Source organism: Solea solea, chromosome 16, assembly GCF_958295425.1.
Source record: "Solea solea chromosome 16, fSolSol10.1, whole genome shotgun sequence".
In the NCBI taxonomy this organism is placed as follows: Eukaryota; Metazoa; Chordata; class Actinopteri; order Pleuronectiformes; family Soleidae; genus Solea; species Solea solea.
In genome coordinates, this window is record NC_081149.1 from 15,945,972 (window position 1) to 15,973,954 (window position 27,983).

Here is a 27,983-nt window from a genome sequence, read left to right on the forward strand (position 1 = left end):
TGTAATATAGTATTATGTTTTGTCTGATCTGTGTTTTTGATCTGTAAAGGATCCTGCTCTGACAACCACAGCCTCACGCAGAAACCCCTTCTTCCGGACAGTGGCACTGTCAGCAGGTGGCTGGGCCTGGGGAGACTTGTTCTGGGATGATGGGGACAGTTTTGATACCTACAAGTATTGTTATGTCATGTTATGAGATGAGTAATGGGAATTTGCTCTTAAAAAATCTATAAGCGTATAAGCCCTGCTCTACTTGAGTCAAAAGTCAGTTTACTAACTTACTGACTTTGGTTCCAAATCAGTCTCAGGTTGTGAGTGATCCTCTGATGCTGAATGGGGCCCTGGATGAACTGGTGCTGGGAGGACTGCAGGTGTTTGGAGTGCCCTCACCTCCCCACAAAAGGTCCATAGCACATAATTGACATCAAGTATAATTATCATAATTAAGGTTAGTATACCACCTTTCACAGAAATAAAATGCACAGTGCTTCTCAAGAATAAACTTGAACAGATAAAATGTGCAAAAAAATAAACTAATTAAAACAATCCAATCAATCAGTATACATATATGCCACATATATGTTTTGGAACTCTTAATAGGGAAATGTTTTATTTCTATATCAAAATTGAAATATAAGTCAGCACCAAACTACATGATTATAGAAAACAAACAAACACTCATACTTTGCAGACAGGAAAGTGCTTGTAATTATTTTAATGAAGAGTGAAATGAATTATTGCCTGGACTAAAAATGATTTTAAATAAAGAAGGTTTCAGCAGCTGTGTGAAGAGACGTTTCTAACTTCAGTTCTGGTTCTAATGATAAACCAAGCTGAATCCAAGTTGCCAAAACCGTCACTTGTGACAGATTTGCTATGATATGTAAAAAAATAAAAATGTAAATATGTGTTAATATTTTTTTGTTTATTTTATTATTCTCAAAATGATTATTTTCAGATTGTCATAAGTCTTAAATTAAAGGTTGTTTTTTTTATATAGTAAAAGCCCCTGACATTCCGGAAGCAGCGGAATTAGAGGGGTTTGGTCTCGAGCTGCACAATCAAGTTGCTGGACATACACGAGGCTTATTACAAGAAGTGGGATAAGTGTAGCTTTCAAAATAAAAACATTTGCGATGCGTTCTTTAAAATTGCATTTTACTTTGAAAGGAATGGCCGGAAGGGTATGTGATGCTCTAAAAACAACTGCAGCGACGGGCGTATGGTGTCACTCTTGGAAAACAGGGGGGCAAACAGGGCTACGCTATCCCACACCTGAGCTAAATCCTTGACAAGTGAGGAGAAACGACGCCGGTACGTGCTGCTCCGTCGCCGCCCGCCCGGTGACATGGATGTCCGACTAGGGCTGTAGACTCCTGCAGCGGGGACTGAAGGTGAGAGCTCCGCTGTCTGGTCCCGTTTCTCTACACGGTGCCTGTTATTATTCATTTATTCCTGCTACTGGAACAGGTGTATGACTACACGCCTCTCTGGCGCGAGGGGCATCTGTCATGGTTATCTTCTTTAGCAGCTAGCGAAAACAAACTTTTAAGTTGCAATTGGCGAGGGTTTCGGCCACGACAGAGGCAGCTAAACTAAAATACTGATGGCTCACAATAGATGGAGTATCCCACACAGCAGATAATGTTAGTATGGGCCTGTGTGCGGGTAATGCTGCGGTGTCGAAAGCCTGGTCCCATCTTCTACATCTTCTATCGTCAGCCGGGTGCTGCTAACTGTCAGACCTCAAGATGGGATGAGACTAACGATGAGAACGTGCATTAAGCTAACAAAAAAATAAATAAAATAAAGCACCGGATGAATCGATCGTGGGGAATTTCCATTTACGACATTATCTTGAACAGGAAAATTGTTGATATTTCACATGAGTGATTTGAAAATGCTTTCTCGATCGCCAATATACAATCCTAGTGATTTTGTTTAAAGTTCCACAAGGGGGAGCCCTTTCATTTTAGGACCCCACATTTATTCAGTTATCTTATATTAAGTGTTTAGTAAAATATATTCCTATCGAAGAGCATCTTTTTTGCAGCACCACAACAATTTGTAATGTATGTTGTCAATGCATTTTATTGTAATATCGGTAACGCATATTGTAACATTACAACATTTCTTTGTAACATCCTTAATATGGTTTTGTGTGTTTTTTGGTTATGTGATGTTTGTGTAACATAAGTTCAGCTGGTTCCTCTGTGTCCATAGGCTTTCAGAAAATTAGCACAAATATGTGCATCCACAGTAAAGGGAAAGGTTCGTACACAAGTACAATCTTTTACACTCTTCTTCTGTGTCTTAGTTTTTCTCTTTTTCACCCTTCGATCATACAGTTTATGTCTGAAAAAACACAGTCCATTTAAAGCAACATTATCTAATGAAATTTGCTCAATTATACTTCAAGATGAAATGTGTGAATATATGGGAGTATAATATCACAACATTCCTTGCAAATTTAACTGGGAGTGGAAGACAATATCTCAGTAGCTCTTTGCTTGTAATGATTTCACACACCTTTTATTATCCTTAAATTAACAACTGTTCAGTACACACTGGACATGCTTCAGGATGGTATGGAACATAAACATTTGTGGAGTGCAAAAAACCCCTGTAGGAGCCATTCTGATCATTAATCCTGATGATCAGGTCTTTTTATTTGTTTACACCTTGATTATTTGTTATGGTGATGGCGTATGGGGAGTGGCTGATGAGCTGAAAGTGCAGCATGTGTGGGAGATATTATGGTTTTTACTGCCATACAAGGCATGTTGACAAATTATTTGTGGTGCCAGTTTCTCCAGCAGAGGCTCAATAAACGGGGAGTTCAACACAAAGATTAAGTTTGCCTTGACACCCATTCATTGAAGCGCTTTACCCACTTTAAGCAGACTGCCTAAAAATTGGACTGATTAGTCACTAAAACCACTATATAAACACTGTTCTTACGACTGAGTGCATTTAACCAGAAGTTACTCATTTTGGAAGTTTTGAAACAATTAAAGAAAAAGTAAAGTCAGAAAACCAAGTACAATGTGACATTTCTTTCTTGTGTAGAAGTTTTTTACGGTCCGAGTACACGAAGTACAAGAGGGACGCTCTTGAAATTGCTATGTTTATTGTTACTTTTGTTTACTTATGAAAATCAACAAAAAACATCTGTAGATATGTGTGCACATCACTGAGTCACATCATAATGTTTCCTTATTTCACAAGAACCTTGTTTTTCAGGCTTCTTTGTGAGTGTTCCCTTCCCAATCTGCCCCAGGCACGTTAGCATACTGTGCAGATGATAAGGAGAGGATGTTCTACATAGTCTCATCTATTCAAAGGTAGCTGACAACTTAATTAATATTGCCCAGAGTTGAGAAGCTAAGTTCCTGGAAGTGTGTGGCTTTTATACTTGCAGCTAAATGTCCATGGTTTGGGTTTCAGGTTCCCGAATAAAGACCTTCTTTTACCCGGGAAACTGTTAAGTATTTTGAGGGCCACACAGTGGTGTTAGACAGAGTTTGGGATGGTTTTTCAGTCCAAGGTATGCGAGTCATTTTGATTAAAGAGTGAAAGGTCATAGAGGAGAGGCTTAGCTTCAGCACACTGAGGTGTTGACAGCATAAAATGATGAAGTGAGAAGCAAGCGGTGAGAGGAGTCTGTGTGGATGGATAGACCATATCAATCTGACCTGACTCACCCTGTAATCACACAAAGACCAAAATAGCTACTGGATAGTAACGTTTCTGTTGATGCTGTTATTAGTCTACTGGATAAACAGTTGTGTGTCATGGTTAAAGTGCCAGTTTGTCGATATGCACATGGTTTTCAGAGCTAGCAGCTTGTTTTTTTGGTTGATTCGCAACTGGTTGACATCATTCATAAGAATCTGAACTCTCATTTTGAAGCCTCCAAGATTCATGATCAGGCTGGTGCCATGTTGACGTTTTGCAAATGGAAGTTCAGAGGCATCACCTGTGTGTCTGTCACACTGGTGTCCACCCATATGTGCTGTGCTTTATTGCCAATTTTCCTCTGAACAGGAACATCAATTCAATTCAATTCAAAATCTACATCATGTGCCATTTAGGAGACCTTAGGAGACTGTCCTTTCTTTGTAATCAGGAGTTTTCTGGTGGCTAATCAGTATATATATTGTGTGTGTGTGTGTGTGTAATGTTTTAGATTATTGAGATCACACATCAGCCTCTTTTTAGAAGATGTATTGCTCTAAATTGATCCATTCATTCTCATCCTCCACATGAGGGTTGTGTTGTGAAAAAAATGTCCATCCACAAATAATAATTAGTACCAATGGTCTCCTCTCCTGGGTCCTGCTTGGACTTCCTGTCTGTGGCCTGGCATCAGGAAGTGGGGTGCCTGCTTAATCAGGCAGAAGTAAACATGCCCTCTGAGGAAAAAGGAGGGAACATTCCTCAGATGGAGTGAGTGAGTATGTGACCAAGAGCCAACAAGAGATCAAGGTTGCACACATGAAGTGGCTCCAAAGATGCAGACATACATGTCAAAACAAGAGGGAGAGAAAACGACAGTTATAGGTCAGTCAGCAGTCACTGACCACTAGTCAGTACGCTTACATGATGTTGTAAAGAACGAAATGATTGTGTTATTTATACGTTCAGCGGGATCTAAACTGGCCTTGACGCTCTACACGTGCTCCTCAGTTCCTAAACCTAGGTTTGGACGTGAAAATAACACAAGAAGCAGGTACACAAAGGAAGAATGAAAAACATGGCAAAATCTATACCGGTGCATTTTTTGACTGATGAGGTTTATGCTCTTTCAGCGTAAATAATTCAATATTTTGAAGTGAATAACATGCTACCACCGGCGAAAGTTGTTTTGGTGTGTCGCATAATAGGTCGACTGGGAATCACCTCAAACTAACGAGCTAAAAGGGGCCATATCACCACCTAGTGTAGCGGAGGCAGACACGCTTTGTGCAATAAATCACTCCCCCACTGGTACTTGTACAGGTATATTGGGACCAAGCTAGTTGTCCAGTTAAGTGGCGCAGACGAGCTACAACCATAGTTCAACTTAACTGTATATGGAAACGTGCTGAGTATATGTGAATTGATCGAGGTGAAGTTTCTCACATCAAACAAGGAAGTAGACAAGTCAAGCAGTGGTGGCATGACATGCTGGTCCCAGTTGAGCACTGGTGTTGATGACATCTGTTAACCACTGATAACTGCTAGGAATTTCACACGGATGGAGTGAAGTGTGTTTGCTTTGCTTACGTCTTCCCGTGCGTCTGTGTCTCTGTGTGTTGTTTACAAAAGGAGCGGCACACTAGTATCCACCGTACCTGTGAATGTGTGAGTAGTTGCAGGTGTGAGTATGTGTAAAAAAAAAAAATGTGGCAGGGAAAAGTACTAAGGGGAGGGGACACTGTGAGGACACTGCAGTAAACAGGTGGGAGGGGAAGTGACGATCTGTGCACCCTCATAGCGCTCGTCCTTACAATGACTGGCATCTTTGTTTTCTTCTGTCATTTTCTCCTATCTTTCTCCTTGTCATTATTCATTCTCCTAAAACTTCCTGTTCTACTCCAAAATCCCAGAGGATGGGCCCGGTGTCCCAGCGCCTGAGGAGATGTCTCTGGGTCGGCTCCTGCGGCGTGCCTCCTCCAAAGCCTCGGACCTCCTGACCTTTAACCCCGGAGCAGGGGGCTCAGCCTTGCGCTCGGGAATCGAGGGCGAGATCATCTTTTCCAAAAATAATATCTGTGTGCACCCTGCGGAGCCACTGCCTGGTCAGGCTGAGCACCACCCAGGTCAGACTGGACTGATGTTGAAACTGTGTTAGGGCTGCAATAATGAGTGATTATTAATTTGTTCATAATTACTAAATGAATTGCTAAATATTTTGATAACTGATTGCACAGTTTAAGTTTTTTTTAACACAATAAAAACAATTTCTTTGGTTTAAGCTTTTTAAATTTAAATATATTCTGTTATTTAATTTTTTTGTACAAATGATCTAATGGTTTTAATGAGAAAATTAATCAACAGATTAATCGATAAGGAAAATAAGCATTTGTACATGTTGGACACAATGCATATCTTTAAGTTCTCATCCTTGAGTATAGTAGTAAACAATTTGATGGCGTTATATTGCAATGTTCCATCTTGTTTTAAATGTATGAGTGAATATTACATCGAAGCTTGACTAAAAAAATATAAAATGCAATTGCCGTATATGTCAGATAAATTGTAGTTGGACATTTTGTAGTAATTGAAGCCGCTCTCTTTAGGCCCTCTACTTATCTTATAGATAAAAAAAGACTCACAGAGACTAGTTCATATAAGGTAATTACTGCTGTCGGCATCATTCAGAGTTTTATACCACTCCTGTTATTATCTACTACAGTGGTTAACATGCAAAATGTCTTGTTTCTAAAAGCAGCTGGTATGCAGAGTGAAATTATTTCACCTGGGTTTATTTGTTATTATTTATTTGTGTTTTTCTGTGTGACAGGCCTTTGCTGCTGGCTGACTTTTTCAAATCCTTCACCTCTATGAAAACTAACAGAAATTCTCATCTCTTACTTCCTGTGATTGTCCTTCTGTCTATGTGCTCTGGGAGGTTACGACTCACCATTCAGGTTTCTGTCTGAGTCGTCATCTTTTCGTGGGCTCATATCTTCTTAGGTTTCATGTTTGTTTTAAACCTCCAACTGCCTTTGACTTGAAAAAACTTTTATCCTCCCCTCTCATGTAACCTGAATACTCTCATTGTGATTACAACTCACATGAATGTGGTCTATGTTGCCCCCTGTAGGCTACCTGTGTGTGCACGTGGAGAAGGACGAAAGCCTTGGCTCCACTCTGATTCTGACCTGGGTGCCCAATTCCCGCATCCAGAGGCAGGATGAGGAGGCGCTGCGCTTCATCACCCCCGAGAGCTCCCCTGTACGCAGGAATGCGCGCCGCCGAGGCAGACGGTGGGCAAAGTACTTCCTGAAAATGTCATGCATTCAAACAGATTATTTGAAATCTTAATTTAGTTTGAATGTTAAAATCAAGACAGCGTGCCTCTGTGTCTATGGTTCCCCACTATGAATCAATTTGTCATGCTCTAAAATAGTGTCTGGCATGGGTTAGTGATATCGGGTTTTCATATTAGTCCATCCATCCATTTTCTACTGCTTTATCCTCCACTTGAGGGCTGCGGCGGTGGAGACAATCCCAGCTGACATAGGGTGAAAGGCGGGGTACACCCTGGATGGGTGCACATGCAAACTCCACACAGAAAGTCCCTTAGTTCAAACAGGGATCTGAACCATGTGGGCCTTCAAATCAATTGATATTGATATTGATAATTATCACATATATTCAATTATAAATTTAATTTTAATTTATTAAATTATAGTTTTTTTCCTTGGTGAAAAATGAAAAAAAATTATAATTCTGGTTTTAAACTTCTTCGTGTATCCACAAATCCGAAGTAAAATATTCTTCGTCATTGTATGCGTTATACCACAATTTATTTTTTGTCCAATGCATAAACAAAGGGTTTTCACGAAGTGTGCTGCTCTGCATCAAGGCTACATATACGTTATACTGACGATGTGTCAAACTTGCCCTCCTGCGCAGACCTAACTCCCGTCCTCGAGTGGCCCAGGAGGAAGACGAGGATGAAGAGAGGAACATTACCAGCAGCACTTCTACGGACAGCCAGAGCCTGGTGGTTGAGGCTGGAGTGGACGTCTCCTTACACCAGCAGCAGCTGCACTCGGCTGGGGACGAGGGGGACGAGGGCTCCTGTGAGCTCTCCGATGAAGTGAGCAGGGACAGCACCATGGGTTCTGACTCGGACACCTTCTCCTCCCCTTTCTGCTTATCTCCTGTCAGCGAAGCTCTCTGTGAAAGCAGCGGCTCTGTCTTCCTGGACAATGAAAGCAGGTCAGTGAGAGGGTGGAAAATCGACATTCCTTATCTAAACTCTTACTGACACAAAGGAAAAGTTTGTATTTGGTTTTGGAAACCCTTTTTGAGAAGTCGGGGGACTTTTCTATACAGAAAAAAATTTATTTTTATTATATTTTAAATTTATGTAGTTGGTGTTGATGATGTTTGGTCTTGGTGAACAAAAACAATACAGCATTATTTGTGTGCTGGGTAGTTAACCTTAAAAATGGGCTCTGTTGGGTATTCCGACCTGGCTAAGAGAGAATTTATGTACTTTTGCAGTGCAGGGGCAGGTGGGTAAAAGAAGCATTTATTCTGTCAAACTGCTGAATGAATGAAGAGTAGAATTTCCCTCTGAAACTTTTCAGGGGCACTCAATACTCCAACTTGTGTGTAGACGTTTCACTTTATCAGCAAGATGTTGCTATTGCCTGCTATCTGTTTTGACTTCAAATCAAAACATAGTAATTTGTTAATTTCATATCTGTTCTAGTCCTGGTTTGACCGTGGTCTTTCTGTGTGGAGTTTGCAGGTTCTCATTTTCGGCTACTCCAGCTTTCTCCTACAGTCCAATTACTGTTGGGTTAAGTTATATGGAGACCCTGAATTAAGCTTAGGGGTGAATGTGAGTGTGAATGCTTGTCTGTCTCTCCATGTTGGCTCTGTGATAGGCTTTGACTTGTCCAGTCTGTACCCTGCCAAATGTCAGCTGAGATTGGCTCCAGGTTAGAGTTTTATAACACTATAAACGTGGTCTTGGTTTACAGCCTCGCAACAGAATTTGTAGCATCACAGAAAGATTTGGCCAATCACAGGACAGTTCAGTTTTTCCAACAAACTTGCCTACTGCAGCTTTTAAGGATAAGATGGCAAAAGGGATGGATGTCTCTTTGAAAACAGGTCATGTATTTGCTTTCCAACGTGCAGACACAACATAGCAGTTGTTCTCTTAAAAAAGAAACAACAACAACAACAACAAAAAAAACAGAGTGAAAAGATTCCTCTTGTAGCATAATAATCACAGATGTTTATTTGTTCCACAAGCTTCAAAGTGGACTATAAGGGTGTTGTATCCACCACTACAACCTACCACAAGGTGGAGCCAAAAAGAAAAGAATGGATGCCTGAAGAGTCATTTACACCCTTTGGCCACATGGTGGCTTCCTGCACTATGTGAACAGAAGAGATGGCTTGAACAGAGGCCGTGAAGTGTTGTCAGACTTCAAAGTGGCTTTTCTTATTTAAAGCAGATCTCAATCTTTTTTGCCATAGATGGCACAGAATAAGTAAAGACCAGAGACCTCAGCATTTCCAGTGCACTTTCTCTAATCAAGAGAGCCATCTGGACAGTGACTGTGTTAGACATTTGACTTTATGATTCCCCCCGTGGTCATTTCCTCATGCAGCTATTTGGTCTGACATGTTGCCCAGAATGTGAGAGTCTGTTTTAGTGTGTGTGTTGAGGGGACAGAGAGAGAGAGAGGGAGAGACAGTGTGTGTTTAAGCCTCTTTTAACCACTCTCAGACCCCAGCTTGCTGTAAGTGCAGTCAGTGTGTGACTTGGCAAGGCTCTGAGCTTCACAGCTTCTAACCTTTACTCTGTCCTTCTCTTCCTGCACTCCTCTGTGCTTCACTCACTCACTGTTAGGGCCTCTCCAGCTCTCTGGCACTAACATCCATATGCCTGTTTTTCCCTTCTCCTCTTAGTTTCTGCCTCTGTCTCTGTCTGTCCATTCCTTTCACTCTTCATCATGTATTTTTCCTCTTGGTTGTTCTCTCTGTTTCTCTCGATATTGTTTCTTTCGGCATATCTACCTCTCAAATATCTTGCCCTCCTCCCCCTTGCCTTGCTAAAGTCTATGTGAAGCCCTTTGATTCCCGGTGCTCTTGGGGTTGTTGTGCTGTGCTGACCCATGTCAGCTCTCTGGATTAGAGGACTGAAGAGACTGGAGCGGCAGCCAAAACCCTGGAACCCACTCAATCTCTATTTCTCTCCCTCTCTCTCTTTCTTGCTTTAATTGACACTGTTAAGGGGCCAGAAACTGGAAACATGTCACTTGGAATCACTCAATGAGAAAGAACTGCATATGAGAGTGCAAGAGTGGATGAAAAGGGGAGAGGAAGAATGAGAATGGTGGGAGAGAGCGAAAAAAGGAAAATCCACAGCACTCTCTATCAAGCTTCTTAAGTTTTTTTGAAAGTTCAACAGCAGTTCATTAGGATACTTTTGATTGTATTTGTGTTTTTTGAGACTTTACCTGCAGAATTATATCTCAGTTCTGTCACTTTCACATGCAGATTTTTCAATCCAAAAGTGAAAAATGAAACCCTCACAAGTCCCTGCGCTCTGTTTTCAGTTTCCTGGCCCTCTTTTTTGTTGATTCTTAACATGTAGAAACTTGAACTTGTAGTATTTTGGTTCTGTGAATGTCGATATACCACATGTTTAATACATTTCTCAAAAACCCAACCTGCACTGACCACTTTCCAGGGTTTGCCCTCAGAGCCCACACCACTCCTTTACCTGAGCCCATCTTCATGTCTTTGTTCCGTCCAGGGATTAGTTAAAGAGCCCGGAAGCCCCTTGAGGCCTGTAGCCCTTGGTCCTGGTTCTCAGGGTGACCTGGCAGCACCTTCCCCCAGGGTAAATGTGGAGAGAGGTGTTATGAAGAGCCTGAGGGCAGTTTGATCTCTCCTTGGCCTTGTGGGACATGTCAGTTACAGGAGCCTGGCTTGTTTACATAATGTATTCTGTGTACACTTCATGAGGAGACTTCTGTCTATAGTACATGTTAATCATTTGTTGAGTTTGTGCTTGAATGCAGCACAGCGGGCTGCCCGTGTTGTAATGACAAGGAATCAGCACAGCACGGCCAGCTGTTTTTCAACTGTGTTTCATTTTGCACATTTATGTCACCGCAGAGAAATTCACTGAAACACTCATTTGAAGATGTACTGTACTGGCATATGTTGCATGCTAGTAAGAAGAATGAATTTAAGCTGTAAATGTGCTGAAAAATTCAGCTGTAAATGTGCTTATAAACGCGCTGAGCTTGACAGTCACTGGCATCGTGAAAAAGTGTGAACAGTAGTCCTTTTTTTAAAAAGAGCTCCTCCACATTTCAGATTGCTTAACTCTCTGAACAGAGCTCTATGTGCCTCTGCCCCAGTCTCCTCCTATTCCGCAGTCTGGTCTGTGGCATGATACATGAGACAGAGAGCAGTAAATCACCAGATAGCAGAGGAAACTGTGCAGCTTGGATTGATCAGCCATGTTATTCTCCCATCTGCTAACGGGGAAATGATTAGCCGGACATGATTGATTCAGGGTGTAATAGATTAGACCTGGTCCTGCCTCCCTCATCTCTTCAAAATGCCCACATGCCAATTGTGTTTGCCTGTAAAACTCTTGTGAACAGGTGATTGATTTCTGAGCGAAAAGATGTGCCCTTTTTACGGAAGGATACCCGTAAATGCACACATGCTCAAAACGGAGGTAGAAATGGTTCTTGTAAGATACTTATTCAGGCAATATGTGTGTGTGTCATTGTAAGTGGTACACAGTCTCATTTAGATGTGTGTGTGCTTCTCGGATATCAGTTGCTTTCGCTCATTTCTGTGTTGGCCTGTTTCTCAGTGTTAACATGTCTTGAGACGTGTTTGAGAGCGCATAATGGTCATTAGTGTGTGTGTGAGTGTGTGTTAGTGAAAGACGTAAACATGCCAGTTAGTCATTGTTTGTTATAATTGCAGAGTTTGTGTGTGTTTGCTGTGGCACAGGGTGTGTGTGTGTGTTAGCCACATATACTATTTAGTCTGTTTTGTCGCATGTGTGCGTCCATATTTATTTATATAGGTGTGTGTGTGTGTGTACTTCTGCAGCAGAGGAACCATCAGATCAGGTTTCGGTGCCGGGAACAACATGCTGGCCATGGGGGAATCACAGGGGAAAATGGACGGCAGACAGTGTGATTTGTGTGTGTACAAATTTCTCTGTGTGTGTGTATGTGTGCATGTGTGTGTCCTAAGAAGCCGCCATGCATTCCTCCCATTCTCAGCGTCTTGGAGGAACCATATTGAGACACTAAACAACAGGCCAGAACTAAGCTGGGGATAATCCCATATGTCTGCACGGTTATCACTGGCTAAACGCTGCAGGCTACTGTCGACATAATATTTATTACCAAAGTAGTTGAGTAGATCAGTATCCGAATATGAGACACAAGAATGGAGAGATTTTTACGCAGATGGGATAAACAACATCATGGAAAATATGACTCACTTCCCCCAGTTAAGAAACAGCTTAACATCCTAATTCATAAAAAGTAATTCACCTTTACTTCTTCTTCTTCTTTTGTAATTGCCAGAGAGCTCTGTGATGAGACCATGACCCACTCGGCTAGTTCTGCCTCCAGCCTGGACAGCCATGTCCCGTTCGAGAGCAGCGGCCAGTTGCAGAGCATGCGATGGGAGGAGCAGCAGAAGGTGCTGGCTCTGGAGCAGTTGTGCGGTGTTTTCAGGGTGGACCTGGGTCACATGAGGTCGCTGAGACTCTTCTTCAGGTCAGCAGGGTGTGCCAAAGGTCATAGGGTCATGTGGGGTCACCTCATCACACTACTGTTCTAGGCACCACACTATGATGTACTAGGTTTAGGATAATGACATGGTTTAGATGATATTATAGAGACAGATAAAAGAAGCCGACTGCAAAATTACAAGAGAAGTTGTTTATTTTTTGTTTGAGTCGGGCCATTGCACATTAATTAACTAAAGGTTAAACTAACAAAAGGTTGCATTCATAGCTTGCCTCTGCGAAGGAGGTACCTGAGGACAGACTGGTCATCAAATGACAGAAAATCATAGACACTGCAAAAAGTCAGGAGCACTTTTAGCCATAGGTTGCTCCTGTCTCACTGTGCCAGAGAGTGGCACACGAGGTCATTCCTCCCTACAACTATCAGACTTTTGAACCCCTCTACCTAAATACAGTATATACCACCACTTTAATATATGTTGGCACCATTTATCAGTGTGCAAAATGTGTGGTCCCCAACTGCATTTTAACTTTTTAGTATTGAGACTTTTACTTGTTATATCTATGACTTGTTTTATTTGGTGGATTGTATATTGTTTACCGAGCTATGTAAGTGTGGTAATGCTGCTCCAAAACTAAATAAAGTCTTTTTGTCTGTCCGTCTGTTCATCCATCCATCTGAACTTTTTTTCCTTTTAAGAAAGAATGGAAAAAGAATGTTAACTCATACTGTAAAACTAAAAATCACATCACAAGTCTAAGCGTAGCTCATCCCGTTCATATGTAAAATACAGAAACTGTTGTGGTTAACCACATGATTCCTGTAGGATGTGTGTATATTAACACAGTGATTTTCTTGTCTTTGTTATTCATTATGTGGCTGCAGTGATGAGGCATGTACCAGTGGTCAGCTGGTGATAGCTAGCAGAGAGAGCCAGTATAAGATCCTCCACTTTCATCATGCTGGACTGGACAAGCTGGCTGAGGTCTTCCAACAGTGGAAGTGCTGCAGGGAAACTCAACTGAAAGACCAGGTTGGATTACAATCCAAAATCCTGTTTGGCTTTTCAGCCATGGCTTTATTTTTTCTTTTTTCTTTTTTTTTTAAATGTTTGTTATGTCTTTTTTTTGCTACTTCAGGTGTCAGATGAGAAATCCTGCATGCAGTTTTCCATCCAGAGGGCCACCCTGCCATCAGCGGAAACCCACCCAGAGGAGAGGCTCTATCGGCGGCTGGATGTCACCACCTGGCTACGTCATCTCAACCACACCGGGCAGGTAGAGGAAGAGTATAAGCTACGCAAGGTATGTCTGGGGAGGCATGTGATTATTTTCACAGTGTTTTCACTAGGGATGAGATGGTATAATATTTTATCACAGTGTTGTGATTACAGCGACAAAATGTCTCCTTGTTTGGCTATCATACCATGGGAAAACACAGCTGAGAGACTGCTTTCACCAACCTGTAGGGGGTCTGGTGGGGTCACTCAATGCTACACACAACATGAGTGATTTCGGCACTTTGTTTTTAGTCATTAAAAACAGCTCATACCTCAGGCACGGTGTGACGGCAAACTTAAGCTGTGGCTTTTTAATATCATGGTATACTTTGAAACCAGTAACTGGCCCACGCCAAGTTGTGAACTCAGTCAGGAAAATACACAGACTGGCCTCTCGAGCCATTTCTCCTGCTGATATCCATACAATCGAATGTTACATTTTCTTGGGTTTTCTTTTCAATCTGACTGACTCAAAGTCAACTCCACAGTGTGTGACTTTCAGTTTTAATCAACTCCACTCCACCCTGTAAACAAAGAGAGCGTTGTTCTTGGTCGATGCCTTCCCGTGAGTCATTTAGGTTTCCTTGAGATTGACTCAAATCAAGATTCACCATCTTACTGAAATGAGTCAGCGGCAGTTTGACTGTGACCGAGTCAGAGTAAACGGTGTTTATCAATGTTTCAGTTTCAGTTTTGCAACATTTTGCAAAACTCGTTAAATAATATATCCACTGTCCGTTGCTAAGGCAATAGCTCTGTGCATTTTGTGCCATCTACACCTTGCATGCTGATGTGCGTGATATTTTCACACATTTCGTTCTGTTTGTGTGGCCCCTGTTTGCCCTCATAAACATTTCAGAGCACTCCCTTTGAACTCACTCCGCTTGCTCACCTCTCACTTTTCACCAGGCCATTTTCTTCGGTGGTATTGACCCATCTATCCGTGGCGAAGTGTGGCCCTTTCTGCTCCACTATTACAGCTACGACTCCACCTCCCAGGAGAGGGAGGCATGGAGACTGCAGAAACGCACCGACTATCATGACATCCAGCAGAGGAGGTGAGGATAAAAAAAGAAATGAAAACTGACAAACAAGCAATACGTTAAGACTATTTTAAAAGTCTGACTGAGGCACGGCAGTAGTTTTGACACCGTGAAACGGCAGATAAACTGTCATGTGGCGGCAGTATCAGCTGCCAAATGCTCACTCAGTCAAACATACAACCATATGTGACTCCATTGTGGCTTTTCATCGCAGGCGCTGGGCAATCAATAGGCACAATCAGGGAGGTGTTAAGGGGAGGTGCTGGGTGTGAAATAAAAGGTCTCTGGAGAAATAACATGTCGGCGCATATCAGATCATACTCTCGTGAAACGCAGCTCTGGTGCACACAGATGAGCACATGTACACATGTCACACGCATAAGCACTTACGCCGGTCTTAAACTGCACTCCACCATCTGAAGGCTAAGCATGCACATACTTTAACATGTTGTGCCATGCTCTCTTGTAATGAATATGATAATTGGACTGGTTTCCTCTCTATGGCCTATTAACATTTTAGAACATCAGAAGCTCTTATTGAAGTCAGGTAATTAGAGGCCTTGTTCTAACTCTGATATGGATTCCTTTAAAGACCATCTGATGCAAGCAACCTTCAGGGCCACTGGTTGATCATTAGGTCTAAGGATACATGTCTGTGGTCTCCTTCTCATCTCCTAACCCCCTTTTTCCTCCCTTAGCTGTAGAGACAGTGCAGTTGTAACAAGTAACTGCACTTTGTGCAGAACCACAGGCATATTGGATTATTGCAGGCATAAGCCAGCAGATAAAAAGTGAGTGGCATTAATACAAGTGACAGAGAAAAATACTTTGATTGTAGAGAAAATGGTACAGATTCAATGATATTAGCATCTCAATGACATCATCTTTCTTAATATTGACTGGCTTTCTTGTTTTGTCAATGTATCATTCTGCCATACCAGAGTATGCTGTAAATCCAATTTGTTTGGGATATATTTTGAATTTATTACATGCTGCATGCTTTAATGAAAAGTCCTTGGCAGCCAACATGAACAAAAAGGGCCGTTTTATATATAGTTCTTGGTTTTGAACATAAAACTTCAAAGATTTGTCTTTGGTTTAAAGATTTGGAGAAGAAGAAATTCCCATCCAACTGTCAGTACCACATTCTTTGTACTTAAATTTACATTTACATATGTACACACCAACTGCAAGTTATTGTATTCATTATCACATGTTTTTCATATATTCAATTTGAACATCTTTTGTCTAGCTCTGTCTGACTAACAGAGGTTATATGAAAAAATACTTTTTTACAGTATCAAAATGATTACTGATAAAACTAGTCTACTTAATTGTTTCTGTTTTAGAGCATTTTGTCTTTTCCATTTTGAATTATTGAGCTTGAAGCTAAGAAATCAGACTTCTAACTTCCCTTATGGCGTCATGAACGGTAACATTTTCAACTTGAGTTGAGGAATCAGTCATGTGGGTGATTTGATGTGGTTTTATGTTACTTTTACTGTGCCATTTGATTGTGTTTTGTGCCGTTTTTCCTTGTCGTTTATGGATTTTAATGATTTTGTACAGCACTGTCGGCCATCCCTGTTGCTTTATATGTACAACTGGATTGGATTTTGTGCTTTTGAAGATCAAGTTTTAGCTTCCAGCTGTAGTCTGTGGGTGCGTGCATTTCCCTACAATGAATTAAAATAAAACGGTGAGTAAATAGTCTTAATGTTGCCTTAGCTTCCTAGCCTCAGAAATATTAAGTGTTGAAAACACAAGGTGAACTCCTGAGTAAAACATCCTCCAGAGAGAGCAGAGTAGAAATGACACAAACACACGGCACTGAAACTAAACAGTTGCGTGGCATTGCATCAGGTGTGCGCTTATTATTCCTGGTGGGGCCACATGGAAAACAAACAGTGTTAATTAAATCCCCTCTGCTTGTTAGGACTTGAGTACATTAGTGCCATACACAGAGTACATTGCTAATACAGTCCCTAACATTTAGAGGCATGGTTGGGGGTTTTATGATTGTGGTGTTTTCCTCAGTGGGGTGCTTGATGGTGAAATAGCCCTTCAGTCTACTGCCTGCCCACCCACACATTTCTCACTTTGTTGTCAGCTCACTATTAGTTTCTTTTTACACCAGTGTAACATTTAACTTAAAGACTATTTGATTGTTTTTTTGTATCCTAATTAGAAGTCATCTCCTCAGAGGTTATATAGTAAAAAGTTAACTTTGTAAGCCACTCAAGAACAAATGCAATTTCCTTTTAATATATCTAACTTTTACATTTCTGTCCATTGCTGGCATGTTTCCTTCAGATTGTCGATGAGCCCAGAGGAGCACAGTGAGTTCTGGAGAAAGGTCCAGTTCACAGTAGATAAAGATGTGGTGAGAACAGACCGCAGCAACCACTTCTTCAGGGGAGAGAATAATCCCAATGTGGAGATCATGAGGTTAGATCCTTTTCTCCTCATTTCCCCTTTATTTTCCCCTTCTCAAACCCCCCCCCCCACTCATGATCTCTGTTTTGTTTGTCCTCTTTTTGTGTCACTGAGTCCATCCTTGTCTTTGCCATTCCTCAGCCCAACACAAAGGCGTACCAGTTAATTTCATATTCTAAACTTATTGACCGTGACTAACCCGTCTGAGTACTTTTGATGCATAGGCTGAGCTAATGGCTTTCTAAATGAGGAGCAACAGGATTTAAACTGCATTTTAGTTGAGTGCCTTTTATCAAGGTTTTTCCTGGTATTAGGTCTTATGCTGTTTCTGGCGCTGCACGTGTTCAAATGTAGGGCCCTTAGTTCATGCATCTTCTGTTATCTGTTTTTCGGATATGTTACGGATCATTTTCTCATTTAACTGACAGTGGCGTCCTTGTATCTTTTCTTATCTTATTTTCAACTGACAAAACCACTGCAAAGTCTGGTTCTGCAACCAGACAGGAAGTAAACTCCGAGTTTACTTCCTGGTTTTTGCAAAGGACATTGGTTCACTCCTTTTTATTAAAATTGCACTAAAACCATATAATACATCCTCAGGGTTTTCTCTTTGTTTGTTCAACACTTGCTAATCACAAGGGCTGCCAGGGAAGTTTTCTTCAAAGTAGTTACCATAGACAAAAAAAAAAAAAAAAAAAGGGAAGGAAAAAAGAAAGATCATTAATTATCTCCCTAGTTACCAGAAGAGTTGGCATAGCAACCTCTAAGTGGAGCTCGTCATGTTTTTCTGGGCATTAGCAGCAATGCAGAAACACATGTTGGATCATTCAGAGTGTTTGGGTGGGACCTCACTTTTCAGTGGTTTGGCAGAGCTGCAGGGTCGTGAACATTTCTATAGAAGAGAAATTAAAATGTTTATGATGTTTTATTGCCCCATCATGTCAGTGTGTTTTCTGCTGCGATGTTAACCTCAGCACTAAGATGTCTATGGCTGTTCTTGCCCCAGGCGGATTCTGCTCAACTATGCAGTCTTTAATCCAGACATGGGCTACTGCCAGGGCATGTCTGACTTGGTGGCCCCCCTGCTCACTGAGGTCCAGGACGAAAGCGACACCTTCTGGTGTTTTGTTGGCCTCATGGAGAACACCATCTTCATCAGCTCACCGCGGGATGAGGACATGGAGAGGCAGCTGGTAGGACTTGATCTTGAAAAATGACGAATTAAAACACTGATGTGGACATTAAGGTGCCAGTTTACAGTATATTAAATTATTGCATCAATGAAATGAAAATGCCAAAAATGTACACAATTTTATTTTTAATAACATGATTATTGTGTCTCTCACCCTTTCATTGAGAGCAGGCTTTTTCACCCCATCTTCAAATTCACCAGTTTGTCAAACTACTATTTAACTTCTGACATGATCAGACCACATGTTGTAGCATTTGTGTGCTTTTGTTGACATTGTGGATTTGCTAAACATGATTCTGCTTCCGTGTCGCCATATACTGTACAAGTATAAAGAGAAAGACATGGTATCTGTGCATGTTCACTCACATGCAGCCTAGATAAGCCTGAAATATTACTAGAAAACACTGGACTGTGTCTGTGTGTTCTAGATGTACCTGCGGGAGCTGCTGCGTCTCATGCTGCCCCGCTTCCACCAGCACCTGACCAGGCTCGGGGAGGACGGCCTCCAGCTGCTCTTCTGCCACCGCTGGATCCTGCTCTGCTTCAAACGAGAATTCCCAGACACGGAGGCTCTGCGTATGTGGGAGGCCTGCTGGGCACACTACCAGGTCAGGGCAAAGTCTGCGCAGCTCCTTTGCATACACCACTTTGTTAAAAAAACAAAAAAACTGCGTATGTGAGGGCATGTGGGCGTTTGGTTCCATTTCACCAAAGCACTGCAGTGTTTCATGGTTTTTCTTTCAGAATGCGGAAGATAATTGTTAACATGTGGCATCACCACAGACTATTGTCACCTTTGAAATGTCATGTCTTTTTCCTCTTGGTCCGGAAGAGATTAAATTCAACAGGGATTAGATTTGATTTCATAAAATCCACATTCCAGTACAAAAAATGCCGGTGCTTTTGAAATACAAAATCTTTGCTTCTAACCCCACCGTGTGATCGTCCACTAACTGTTTCTGTGTTGTATTCACTGGCAGTACTTGGCACCTGACTTTGTCATGCCATCTGTTCATACGCTGCAGGTTGTTCTGATCTTCAGCTACAGGTGGTGATAGAGGCGATAAGAGATAGGAGAGTGAGACCTCACTTTGCATAGCTGAATGTCCCAAACTGGATTTTCAATTGATATCAGATCTGTCTGTCAGAGGAGGGCAACGTCATCATCATCATTTATTGTTTTTTTTGTTATTCATTCTTGGCTCTTGTAATCTGATGTTGAAGCAGAAGCTGAACAGCTGAATTTAAATTATAGTATATTGTTGGCAGGACCATTTTTTTTTATTATAAGAGTTTATGACTTCCGGCACCGACGCGAGTGGCAGCCTTTCTAGCAGCTCTGGGTGTTTCAATGTGAATTTCTCTGTGAGATGAATAAAGTATATATCTATCTATCTATCTATAGTTTAAAGAGATGTTTAGGGTACACTTTAAGTGATTAAGCGTGAGCAGTACTGGGCATATAAATATCTATATACACATACATATCTTCTTTCAAGTCCTTGTGATCACATATGGTCCTACTCATCCAACTTATATTTGTCTTCTTCAAACGCTGCTCCTAATTCAGTTTCCTTTTAAATGAACATTTTCATTCGTTCATTGTCTACTGCTTCACCACCAGCCCATCACTGGGCAAACACACTCACACTCTCACATTCACACCCACCGTCAATTTAGATGTGTCCAATTACCCTCTGCATGTTTTTGGACTGTGGGAGGAAACCTTAAGAGAACACAGAACCTGGGATCTGAACTGGTGACCTTCTCACTGTGAGGCAACAATGCTATCCACTGCAACAACTAAATATACATTTTCTATTGCTATATTTTTGTTTCGGGGGTTACAGTAATTTAAACCTGGCTTCCTATCTGTTGTTGGTACTGCTTATTTATCAATTGCTATATTACAATATTTCAATGATTATCAAAATAAACATACATTGACACGTACAACAATGACATTGACTAACCACAACAAATAACAAGAAAAACAGAAAAAAAAGGTAAAAGGTAAACTTCAATATTATTATAACCAGTATCTCAGTGTTTATAACCAGAGTTTTATTTTAGGGTTCAAAGCTTTTGATTATTTCTAATGTCAAGCTATTCCAACTCTGTGCACCTTTAACTGAAAAATAACTGCTCAAATGTGTTGCGTTCAGGTGGCTCTTAATTGTCATGGTTTAGATTTATTTGATTCACTATCTTTGTGGCAAGGTTATTCCCACACCTTTGTGTGAACATTGAAAAGATATTGAAGGTTTTTGCAGTAGTGCCATTCTTATTGGCTTCTGATCCAATATACAGTATTCAGAGCTTTACCGCTTCACCATTCTCTTTTCTTCTCTCAACAGACAGACTATTTCCACCTGTTCCTGTGTGTGGCCATCATCGTTCTCTATGGGGAGGACGTGACGGAACAGCAGCTCGCTACCGACCAAATGTTGCTTCATTTCAGTAACCTCTCCATGCACATGAATGGAGAATTGGTGCTACGTAAGGTATCACTTTACGCTTTTCTTACCTCCTTCTTTTGACTGTCGGTCATTTATTGAGACGCGTTCAGAGATTTCTCAGTACGTGAAGGTAACGTTAAGGTTTTTATGAAATGTGGGTTTGTTTGTTTGTTTATTTCTTGAGGTATTAATACATTATCAGCACTGACTTGTGCCATGTACACCACCATTTCCATGGTCCCACCAGCAGGACACTTGCTGTCACTGATAGCATGGCTACTCAACAAAAGTACTTAATAAAAAAATCAGCCTTCCTAAATCTACTACACCTTCAGCCTTTTCTAGCTATAATTTGAAGTTGAAAAACTGGTATTTGTCTGCTCCAAAGTCCATAGAGAAAATCGCCAATCAGGGAACACAGGAGTTGCTCATCCACTACTTTTTCTCTCAGTTCAAATGTGTAAACATGCGATTTCGGTGTTTGAAATACGTAATTTGGATTTTCCGTAAGTGGCATAAATCTAACAAACAAGGCAACCTCCTGTGTACCAAAAAAATGAAGATTTTCTTTGGTTTTCAAACTTCAGTTACCTGAAAAAGGCTTTCTAATGGAGAGTTAAAGCAATAAAGCTCCTACGCAGGTTTACAGAAAGGGCGAAGACGCTATTGATCCTGTACCTCATACAACCACACTTCGAAAAAACCTGAGCTATTTCTTTTAAAATAATAGAATAATCTGTGATTAATGTGCACACTCACAGTAATTCCTCCGCAGCCTTCTGCATTTCTATACGGTGTTATGTATGTATCAAGTGGCCATGTCCAGTGCTGCAGCAAAGCAGCTGTGATACAGTGTAACCTGCCCCGCGGAGGCCTTGAGATGCTGCCACGTGGAGGATTTATGATGTGCATCCCTGCTATTGTGTCTGTGCCTGCATCCTCATGTTTATGGATGCTGTGTTAGTACTGCTTCAACCACAGGCAGTGAGTTTGTGTTAGCATGCAGGACACACAACTCCTTTTGTTGTTGCCTGAGATTTTGCATCCAGCATTTCAGGAGCATGCAGAGCAGCTTTTTAGCTTTAGGTAACACAGTGCAATGGTGACCTTGACATGCAGTAGATTTTCGTTTTCACTGGAAGTCAAGAGTCCGTACGTCTACATTATATTAGAGAAAAATGATTGTGTAATCCGACTGAAACAGGACTTTTAAAATACATGTAAACATGTTATTCAGATTGTAATAGGTACTAAATCAGAATTCTCAAAGTCGGATTAAGACACCTAGATAATTATTGTTGCATGTATATGTTCAGTCAAACCAGGGTTGCATGCAAACTGGCCTGAGTACTCTGTGCATGCTCATGTTCTCATCCTCCCCGTCTTAAATCCAGAAATAATAGCAGAAACTGGTAAGATAAGATAAGAAAATACTTCATTGTCTGTTTGCGTAACCATTCTGACAGTCATACCAGACAGAGATAAGACAAAGTCAGACACAGGACAATGCAGTTATAAAATTAAAGTCTATAAAATACACAAAATTACACATTAAATTCATTAAACTGCCTCAAAGGCATAACCAGGGGATTCATTTTGGCTGAAAAGTGAGATGGAGTAAGGAAGGAATGAAAGTATTATATTATATCTGTGCCGGGTACACAGGAAAATAAGACAACTAATTTTTGGACTGACAAGGAGACCGATTTTCCTAAAGCCTAAATAAATGTAATATTATTTCAACAGTTCATTGATGGTAGCAAAGCTTGCTTGTCATGCTAACAACTAGCTGCAAGCTGAACTGGAAACCACCTCCCCTAACACGCAGAAAGGGCCCACATCTCCACCTATTGTAGTGGAGGCAGATCAACTTCATTCAACAAATAGATTCACTGCTAGTTTGTTTACAGAAGTCCGATGAAATGACGTAGTCTAGTGGTGCATAGAAATGTAGTGTTTTAGTCCACTTAGTTTTACATCTTCCAGTTAACTTTTTATGTTTTTGTCTGATTCTTATCAATCCAAAGCTCCTTTTTCCTCTTCTGCATTGAGAATTTTTAGTTCATCCTTCCCCTTTCGTCATGCTCTCCCAGGCCCGCAGCCTTCTCTACCAGTTCCGCCTCCTACCCAGGATCCCGTGCAGCCTACATGACCTTTGTAAACTGTGTGGTCCCGGGATGTGGGACAGCCGCTACATCCCCACTGTGGAGTGCTCAGGTGAACACCCAGACTCACAGAGCTGCCCCTATGGAGGCACGTCCACTCCGCAGCCGTCCACACCCTCCCCGTCGTCCACACCCTCACCTTCACCAAACTTCACCCCCACAACTCCGTCAGAGGGCAAGAAAGGAGCCAAAGCCCGGGATATTTTCACTTTCCGTAAACAGACCTAAAATTGAGTTTTTTGGGGGGGGAAACAAATGCGTTTCCTTCAGCTTCATTTGCTGCCCTCTGACTCCTATGTCCAAATGCCCTGCTTCTAGTTCCACTATCTTAATGTGGGTTTTCGTCACCTGATCCTTTCCCATGGTGCATTGTGGAACAATGCCTTACTAGAGTGTTATTTCAAACATTGACAGAACCTGCGATGGGGATGGACATCCTGGAGGTCAAGAAGCTGCTTTTCCTCTCAAACCAGAACAGACAATCACCAGCCACTATGTTGGTCTGGAGCTACTTCAGGTTTTCGTCTGCTGCTGGCCTGGCACACATCCCTGGCCTTTGTTAGCAGGAGTCACACAAGAGTCTGAGGCAACCGGCCTGAAATCTCTCCGGCTCTGAGCACAGGTCGAATGAACCTGAAGATTCATTCACAGGAACTCTTCCCTCACAATGGGATATTTGTGGAAGTCTGAGCAGAAACATTTTTAAATCAAATCCACACCCTCCAGAAATAGGATTATAACAAATTACTGGGACATTTAATTTTTTTATTTTTTTTTATTTTCATTTTTCATCAAGTGAATGTTTGCTTTTTATATCAGCAGTTACAAAAATATTTAGCAATATATGCTTGCATGAAAGATTCTTTCCGTATAGAGGGCACTATACTGTATGTTTGCTGGAAAACACACATAAGCCCCAAACAGACGCAAGAAAGCGTTTACGTCAACGTCGTTATAGGGCTCTGCATATTTCCTCAACAGAACGTGGTGAGAAACATGATCGGGTTTTTTTTTTTTCCTTTTTCTCTCCGTTACAAAGGAGGAAGCTCGCCATATGTTTCCTTCTGACAAACTCAGACACAGATGTTCATGTTACCTCTCGTGCAGTAGGAGCTCCATCACTTTCACATTAGCATCACACGATTTAAAGACGAGTTCCCTGTCAGAGGAGTACAGATGGATGTGACAGCGCTGTCTGCATTAGCAAGCACAGATCATGTTCGTCTTGACAGGGAAATTGAAGGCCTCCTGTTTTACTTGAAATGTTACCTTCTGTGTTGAATTATGTTAAAGCAGGGTTATGAAAAAAAAAAAACAACAACGTCAACACAGTGCTCCACCCTCACCAGAAAAATGAATGATAAGGCACTATCAACACTGAGAATCAGTCCACGGGAATGTACCTGTCTTCTCTGTCTTCTCACTCCACTAGGGAAGTGTGAAGCTCTTGTGTGTATACATGCATGGATGTGTTGTGTGTGTGTGTGTGCGCGCGCGTGTGTATAAACTGAAGTGACCTCTCAACATCTGGTAATGAGTCGGAGAAGAGCCGTAGAAAGCCTCCCCTCTGACCACTCTCTTTAATTATAGCAGTCATCGTGGGGAGAAGCAGGCAGAGGAATGACGAAAGAAAAAAGCTGGCCTTTTAGACTCCTCCGAGAAAACAATCACAAGAGAGGTGAGAGTAACGCGATGATTTAGGCCTCAAAGCGGGGGATATGTAGTAATATGCACCTTGCCTCCGTGATTTACGATTCCCAAATGGAAAAGATGGCACATGGAGAATTCCCCCCCCCCCCTGGAGTGGAAGAGGAAAGAGAAATTGGTGCTAAAATGTAACATCCTGACCTTCAGTCAGTCTCTCTCTCTCTCTGACCCCTCTCTTTCGCCTCCATTTCTCCTTTCTCACAGCATTCTCTGCAAGTGACACTCAGAACCTTTTTCCTTCTACTTATCGTGTGCAGCTGTTCACTGGAAATGCCTGCGGGGTTTTAAGGATTGGTGGCTGCAGTGAAATGAGCTAAATCGGAGATGTAGGATGGAATAATCTGTGTGTGTGTGTGTGTGTGTGTGTGTGTTGAGGTCCTGATAGAGTCGCGTTGTCCGCACAGGCACTTGTTAATCGCAGGCCTAATTAATGACCACTCCTATTTAAAGGAGGTCGTGACCAATCATCACTGAATGTACCACTGTGTGTTGCCGTCGAGCTCTCTGACATGTTGCGATGACTGTATAAATCACAGGAAAAAAAGAAGAAAAAAAAAGAGAGAAAGAACCGACTCTTACTCAATGCAGTCATGATTTCATGAAACATTTCTAGGAAGAGTTTTTTCAGCATAGTCACCAATTCTTTCGTCATTAAACGCTGCTGAAGTAAAAATGAAAATGAAGGGTATGTTGTGTGTTTTTCTAATATATGCATGAGGTTTCACAGAAAGAAGCTTTTTAAACACACATAATGTGAATATATTAATCTAACACTGAGGCTGGGAATGAGAAAATAATACATTATTGAATACCTGCAGGCCCAGTGTGCTTATTTTATAGCCATGTTTTCTGCATTCATTTGTTCACAAGCTAAACTGAAGATTCACTCAAATGCAGACTTCCTTTTGTGTCCTGTCTGTTACTTTAATAGTAAGGTCAAAAAGATTTTATCTGGTCATTTGAGCATAAAAAAAACCCTGAAGTTCTGCTTTTCAGAGCTCACACAGATCTTCTGATATGTATGTGATATAGAGGAGATAGATGTCAGATAAAAAAAAAGGTTTAAAGAAGACCTTAAAAATGCTAAATGATCATGAAGCATGCTGAGGCATTTTGTGTCTCTTCTACTGTGGGGTTCCTATTTAAGGACAGAGACCCGTTTCTGTCCCACTGCCCATATTTCATAATCTCTCCATTATGAGAAAATGGGCCCTATTTATGGTGAACCGTGGCCGCTGAAGCCTCAAATAAGGCGTGTTGTTAAATTATGAACACTGTGAAACAGCAGCACGATCACTTTACAACTATGCACTGTAATGTTGGTCGGTCCTAGTGTTGCTTTTCTGTTTGAGAAAAGAGAAGAAACCACTCCTGTGTTGGTGTAAAGCTAATTCATTTACTCAGACAAGTGTTTTTCCCTCGTCAAAATTAGGCACAGAACTGAATGTTAAGCTGCTTCTCTTTTATCGTACACTGGGACAGAAGCTGTCGTCCTCTGCAGTTTGTGGTGATTGTACTTACACGCAGCTGCAGTGTCGACGAAACGTCACATTTCCGTGTCTGCAGCTGACGTTACTGTGTTTTTGCTTGTTGAAATGAAAATGGCAGATCAACACTGAGACAATGTGAAGAGAGAGAAAAAAAAAACATCCTCCCAAAAATACTCCCACCTTCTTTCTTATTATCAGAAATACACTTGACCAACCGCAGTTCTTCCTACTGCTCTTACATTCCCCTCAGCAGCTATAAAATATAATTTATTTTCTTTTTTTCATTTTGCCTTCTTTAAACTCCAGAGATTTAAAAAAAACAAAACAAAACAAAACAACAAAAAAAAAAGGTGTGAATTCTGTCTCACGGGGGATTTCCTTTCCACTTCTCTGATAAACAATACTAAGCCTCCCATGAGAAAAAGTCAGCGGAGGCAGAGAATGTGTTTCCCAGAGTTTAACCCTAAACGATCCAGCAGTCTTATCAGCCACTGCTGCTTGTTGTGGCTGTTTGACAGTGTTTGCGATGGCTCGGGCATTTGCCAGCAGTCAACCGACTGTCACTGCCAGCTGTGGAGATAAAATCACACTGTAGTCAGGTGCCTGGTTCCTAGAAAACAAAGGGGACGGTCGTTGAGAGAAGATATTCAGATTTAGTCTCTCAAAGAGTAGCTTGAGGAAAACCAAATTTGAATAATTACCTAAGTATATGAATTTTTACTCTTTATTAGAGTTTTTTTTTCCATCCTGAGTAGCACTGGAAAGTCCCTTTCACTTCTCCTTGTCTTTCTGTTTTAACCGCTCACTATATTAACCACAATGATTAATGCAAGACATTGCCGGGATGAGTATAATGGGTTTCAAAAGGAAAATGAGTTGGAAATTACCTTAACCTTTACCCCAGGGACCCAATCCAATGTAACCAATTCTCTACTGTACGTGTGATTATTCTGCTATCCAGAGACCCTGTTGCCTCTGATGTGGGGGCCCGTCTGCCTGCAATTACAACCCATTAGCCCCTGATTGATAGCTTCTCCGAGGGGCTAATGCATTTCTACAGCAGAAAACAAGATAAAGGGGGAAAATGACAATAAATACAAAAATTAATAAAACGCCACTTCTCATTACTCCAAATCTTTGGCCTCCTTGCATCAAAACCATAACCATAAACTGCCGTGTTTGCACGATACATGGGTCCACTATTAAATCTACCTGACGACTGTAGTGCTCGAGAGATTACATCCTCAAACTGTACCAGCAACCGTGCCACAAACCGTATCAGTACACAAATCATCTAAACCCTGGAGACTCTTAGACTTCCTCTGCTCTATCGTGTTTATGCCTGTGCTTCACATGTGTTACTGCTCCCTCTGCCATCAATGCTCCATCCCCTCCTTGTTGAATTACAGACCACCCTTCCCCTTCCTCCTCCTCAATCTCCCCCCCCCCCCCCCTCAGCGAGGGACAGTGTGGGGCCTGGCTACACTCCTGTTGTGAGGCCTGCACTGAATGCCGGGTTATTGCCCCCTAATTTTCAATTACAGGGCCAGGCTTCTACACCTGGAGCAGGCCAGGCTGGGAATGAGCTCAGCCCATTAGGGTGGACCTCCGGCTGGGCTGTTTATGGAGGGGGCTGGGCTCTGCCCTCTGGAGGTGTTAATGGACCTTCCAGGGACACGGACAGAATGCTGATCCATCACGGTCGAATAACAGAATAAGAGCGCAGCTTCATGCTG

The 27,983-nt window shown here is 41.6% G+C and overlaps 1 protein-coding gene across 3 annotated transcripts; it reads left to right on the forward strand.

Annotated features, from left to right (window-relative positions):
• Nucleotides 1–55: 55 nt before the first annotated feature.
• tbc1d16 (TBC1 domain family, member 16) lies at nt 56–26,535 on the forward strand. Of its 3 annotated transcripts, XM_058654617.1 has the most exons (15): nt 56–174; nt 303–448; nt 1,171–1,394; nt 5,592–5,804; nt 6,812–6,974; nt 7,627–7,935; nt 12,309–12,503; nt 13,362–13,509; nt 13,616–13,780; nt 14,665–14,813; nt 17,112–17,246; nt 18,241–18,427; nt 18,855–19,034; nt 20,784–20,930; nt 22,979–26,535. In XM_058654617.1, the coding sequence occupies exons 4-15, from the start codon at nt 5,624–5,626 to the stop codon at nt 23,276–23,278; spliced, it is 2,259 nt and encodes a 752-aa protein (XP_058510600.1). In that variant the 5' UTR covers nt 56–174; nt 303–448; nt 1,171–1,394; nt 5,592–5,623; the 3' UTR covers nt 23,279–26,535. The 3 variants fall into 3 exon arrangements, with proteins under 3 accessions (XP_058510600.1, XP_058510599.1, XP_058510601.1); XM_058654616.1 differs by lacking the exon at nt 56–174 and having other exon boundaries at nt 205–448; XM_058654618.1 differs by lacking the exon at nt 56–174 and having other exon boundaries at nt 205–403.
• The last annotated feature ends 1,448 nt before the right edge of the window (nt 26,536–27,983 follow it).